General features: G+C 37.6%; 2 protein-coding genes across 7 annotated transcripts in view; one reads left to right on the forward strand and one right to left on the reverse strand.

Moving 5' to 3' along the window:
- Positions 1-3,939, reverse strand: part of LOC137969685 (methyltransferase-like protein 22) — an 18,260-nt gene extending 14,321 nt beyond the window's left edge. For 3 of the 6 annotated variants that reach the window (XR_011116708.1, XM_068816018.1, XM_068816017.1), the window contains exons 1-5: positions 3,698-3,939; positions 2,171-2,320; positions 1,762-1,802; positions 1,222-1,274; positions 653-744 (exon numbers count right to left, since the gene is read on the reverse strand). Coding sequence is in view for 5 of the 6 variants with exons in the window: in XM_068816018.1 (XP_068672119.1) it covers positions 653-744; positions 1,222-1,274; positions 1,762-1,802; positions 2,171-2,320; positions 3,698-3,788 (427 nt within the window). In the remaining variant the exon portion in view is untranslated. Of the gene's footprint in view, positions 1-652; positions 745-1,221; positions 1,275-1,761; positions 1,803-2,170; positions 2,321-3,310; positions 3,481-3,697 lie in introns of those variants that run through there. The other 3 variants (XM_068816020.1, XM_068816019.1, XM_068816021.1) reach the window with 3 other exon arrangements.
- LOC137969684 (WD repeat-containing protein 13-like) overlaps positions 3,801-5,000 on the forward strand; it is a 20,213-nt gene continuing 19,013 nt past the window's right edge. Inside the window, exons 1-3 of the mRNA XM_068816016.1 lie at positions 3,801-3,983; positions 4,131-4,186; positions 4,802-4,893. Coding sequence (XP_068672117.1) covers positions 3,908-3,983; positions 4,131-4,186; positions 4,802-4,893 — 224 coding nt within the window. The 5' untranslated portion in view covers positions 3,801-3,907. The remainder of the gene's footprint in view (positions 3,984-4,130; positions 4,187-4,801; positions 4,894-5,000) is intronic.

The raw sequence follows: 5,000 nt of genomic DNA on the forward strand, positions 1-5,000 counted from the left end.
CAAGTTCCACACATACAGTGGTAGAATTAATATTTATCTAAAATAGATTTTTAAACTTTCTTTCTGAAGGATGCCAGAGATGGAGAGCCAGTTATATCAATGGGGATGGAGTTGAAAAGCTTTGGACCTTCAAGTTGATAAAAAACAGAAATCTGTCGAATATTTTGTTCTACATAAGGGAAGACAAAAGGATTTTTCGTGCCTTGTGTTGCAGCTGTGGATTTGGTTATTTCTCATAAATTTATATAGTTTCAAATTTTCTAGGGAGAAGATAATTTTTAAATTGAAACATGAACAGACCAAGCTTCCAACATGAAACGTCATCAGCTACTGTAGATAAAGACAGCGTTCTTTCATAAACAACTTTAACATCATAACACTGTCTTTATCTGCAGTGACTGAATTGTTTGCTCCTGGCGGCTAAATAACTAGAAATTGGGAACTACCCGGTATATTATGTGTGAGTGCATTCCAGGAAAACAACTAATGTAAGGAAAGGTTTTATGGGAAACAAACAAATGATTATTCCTTCCTTGTTTTTGAACCAAGGGGGGGGGGGGAGGGGGGGAAAAGACTGTAAGTTGGTATTACTATAGAAAATGGGAAAGGAAACTTGTCACAAGAGGTCCATTTCTGTCAAGTCAGTACGTACCTGTGCAAAAGACTCTCTTTGCAACTCTTCCAACAATTATGCTGCACAAACCAAGTCCTGCCCCAAGCTCTAACATTGTGCAGCCATCAAATCTAGACTTAAAAATTTTAATATCTACTTTAAAAAGGGACACGCTGTAGGGGCAAATTGCAGGAATATTCATTTGAGCATGACTGACGGTTTTACTACTGAATGGATGAGAGTGCAGCGTGAGCTTTTTAAGCCAATTAACAAGTGTCTTTATACCTTTCTCATAACTTACAAGGGTTGTTGATTGCATGTATGCAGATGTAATGCCTTAGTAGTTTAAACAAGCTGCTTAAATGTAAGTTAACAACAAACAGGCCCTTCTTTGATACAAGGTCCTCGCAGCCATGGAGCTTATTAAAAGAGAAAACTTAAAACTGTTGTAGACCACTGTGGAAAATTTGTCACCAAAATCAACAGTTTTTTGTTATCCCAACATCTCTCTCCTAACTGAAAATTCCATCACATGTGCATCTAGAAAAACATATTTGGCAATCCTGTATCAATGTTATTATCATGATGAGAGTGCCCGTGACTATTACCTGTCTTCATGGTGAACAATGTAGTCACACAGTAAAAGAGTTCCTCTCCAAACCTTTAAAGAAATGGAAAAATATTCACTCAGAATCTTGCAGTTACATTACTTTAAATGATTGCTTGTCAAATGGCTGTCACTGCATCAAAATTAGGAATTAAATATTACAAGCAGGAGACCATAAATCCTATTATAAATCCCCTGGCCCCAGTTGTTCAAAAGGTGGTTAATGCTTATAATCCACCAGATAAATCACTATCCATTGGATGGTGCAGTTATTTATTGGTTTCGCTATGACTTGTCCACAAGATAGTGATTTATCCATCGTTTGAAATACTGGGACCTCTAAGATATGAATTCCTTGTAATTCACTTCAAAGAATGCATTGAACTTGGGATGCCTATGGCTACACCTTGCTCTATATCTAAAGTAGCATGGTGTACAGTAAACTTTCACAGATTTGGTTTGAGGAAAAAACCTGGGCGCTGTAGCCTAGTGGTTTAATAGGGCACTTGCACTATATCAGAGATCATCACAGATAACTAACCTGCAATCCAATATCTTTCATAGTGGTAGAAAGATGGTGCTCTAGAAGGAAATATTTAACACTTATTACCAATGCTAGTCAAAAAATATTTCACGAAACAACATTTTATTCATACCAACCCAAAAAAATAACCAGTGTAAAAGAATATAAAAAATGTAAGAAAAGAATTCACACAATCCAAAGGTATAGTGACAGCTAGTTGAGAGAGACAGTTATTAAATTAATCACTGGCTGTGAGTCTGGCAAAAATTTTGTCTGATCTACAAAAGCTTTTTGTTTCATTTTTATGACAAATACTAAGAATTAAAAAGTGGTTTGCAATAATGCTTTATCTACAAACCCCCACTTTACGTCAACTTTGAAAGAGAACTAATATTGGGAACCTTCATTTCACATACTGTAATAGTACCTATTGTAATGTAGTCACAATCCTCATGTTTAACATCTTTCCTGAGAGGTGACAAATCCCCATCCTCATCTGCAAAGGTCTGTCTTATTTCTTGCATTAAGTTGGGGTCACTAGAGATGGCAGGTCTCATTATTCTGAACCTAGTAATTGCTATATAATTTGACAAAAAATTTCAAATTTAGAAGTATTCACTCAAAAAAATCAGTTCTTGATGACTGTTTCAAGTGCAAACAGGGGTGGCTGTAAGGGAGGGGCTGCGGGGGCTATAGCCCCCACTTTTTTCCTATGGTGTTGTTTTCTCCCACACCTCTCCCCCCTCCCCTCACACTTCCATGATGCATACCAAAATCAAGCCTGGCCCCCACTTTCAAATGTACTCCGCTGCCCCTGGGAGAAAGCCTAAATGTCCTGGGGATGAGCCATCTTCATATTTTGATCTCTAAACAAGAAGATGGGATTCAGTGCTGAGCCAACAGATGTGAAATAATCAACAGTACCACTTGTAATCATGATCAAATCTGAAGTTCCCAATGTCTATCAACATTTATATAATAAGAACATCAGTGACACAACCAGCTATTGCCTTGTGTGCCATTTTTTTTGTTCCCACATTTTGACGTCATCTGTGATCTATTACTGAACAGACGAACAGCAACATGGAATCTATTTGTGAAATATACTTCTATTCCTTGTGCTTCTTTGAGGACGGGCCAAGCTGAGTTGTTTTGCCCCTGTGGTAAGGGGATCCAAGGGAAGGTATAGGGAATTCCTATTTCCCAACCTTAAGTTAACCTTTCCCCCCGGGGAAAATATATACCAGAGCTAGTTCAGCTGAATTTTGCTACCCTATACTAGAGTAAATTCCCACCGATTTCCGTCTAAATTGCGATTCTTGACGGTTAATAAATATATCCAGAGGTGTTTCATGACAGCCATTTATTAACACTGTTGAGGCTGAGTTACGTAAACTTAAACTTTGACAATTTGATTTTTTTATATTCTTGAGTGGAAATTTCTGGTTTCCTTAGTCTGGTCAGTTCGTGAAAAATGATACCCTATTCTAGACTGAAAGGCTATGATTTATATACTCTATCCTAGAGTAAACTGCTTGAAAACCATACCCTTCACAGCAGCACATACCTATATAGTCCATATATGGCAGTTGCTTTGCAACTCAGGCAATTTTATGAAAACTTTGAAAATTGCAAGAAATTTATCCTTAATTGCCCTCGGGCCATTAAACATCTCCTCTCACTTAAACACTTATGTACCCTTTACTGCTGGACTTCCTCTAGAGAATAGTCACATGTAAATTTCACTCTGTTTAATGCCTGACGATTTTCCTTGTAAATCGAGAACCCCTCATGGGCGAGAGGGTTAACTCATCTCAGCCCCTCCACCCACCCTATGCCCTTGAACCCATCCTTCCCGGGGTCTTTCAATGAGGTGGAGAGATGAAAGGAGGTCACCCTCCTCTTTCAATAATAATTGTAAATCGCAGCAATATAAGCCATCATCACTTCATACCTTCATCCGTAATGGATGTTCGCAAAAATGGCGTGTTAACATGGACATCCGACAAAAAGATTTCTTTCGCAGAGCACTCCGAAGCCGCCATTTATGATGTTTCTCGCGCAACTTTGTGCGCATGGTTCGATTCAAAGTGTATTTTGGTGACCGGATACATGACCTGTGTGTAACTTGAGAGGATAAACACAGCTGAATGTTTGGAAAGTTATGAATATATCTCAACAGATTTTAGCTTTAGACGCTCGATACAATGCTTACCGAGTCCAGAACAATCCTCATTATCGTAAGTTTAGGGACGAAAATTCTTTTTGAGGAATTCATGCTGCCAGTTTTTCATGCAGATAATATTTAGATTATGACCTCGATCAAGTTTCTCGTTGTTTCCATTTTGTACAAGCTTACCGTTTTTTTTTACCATCTCTCGCGTTAGGAACATTGTATATTCGGAGGAGGAACCAGTTATTGCGAGAGAATGCTAAAAAAGGGGTAAGTTGAATGAAACCCCTAACGTTCATCAAATCATGAGTCACGTACACGTGCAGTGAGTCGTGCAGTGAAGTACAATACATGAACAAGTGTAGAGAATAATTGTTGTTTTGATATAATAATGACAAAAATCATCACTGTTTGCAATCACATTGTTTTAGCTTAGTTCTGTCCACATTTTTTCTCAGTTTACTGTCGTCCGACCGACTGACCCATATTTTTAAGTAAATAGATAAATAATAAGTTAATAAATAAATAAGTAAATAAATAAATAAATAAATAAATAAATAAAACAAAACCGGTAGAAGGAAATGACTTGAGCAGAACATTTTTTAAAACTTGTAATTCAATGACTTATTGTAAACGTGGGAGGAAAATATGTGAACAAATTACTCCCCTCTCATCTCTACCCCCTGCCACTTGCTCTTTCTGCAGCTTTTAAAACTGTTTTCTTGAAGATTTGTTTTTTACTCTGACCGACTGACTGAAAATTAGGACTCAGATTTCTGGTAAACAGAGAAAAAATGAGGATGACTTAAGAGGATAGAGAATTAAATCACTTTTGAGTAAGCATCGGCTTCGCATTGAGTTAATTATACGCTCTTTTCTTATCAGAAAGTAGACCCATCATCCCGACGTCAGTATCTTTCCGTTCGAAGGCAACTGCTGTCAAAGCGATATGGACCATCAGAATCATCTTTGTCAAGGTAAGAAAATGGAGAATAGAAAATGACTTTTGGTCAGATGTTAATATTAGTTTCTAAACAGTGCTTGACCCCACAGGCACCCCAATAACATATTCCCACGGTCACAA

Source organism: Montipora foliosa, chromosome 9 (genome assembly GCF_036669935.1).
Source record: "Montipora foliosa isolate CH-2021 chromosome 9, ASM3666993v2, whole genome shotgun sequence".
Classification (NCBI taxonomy): domain Eukaryota; kingdom Metazoa; phylum Cnidaria; class Anthozoa; order Scleractinia; family Acroporidae; genus Montipora; species Montipora foliosa.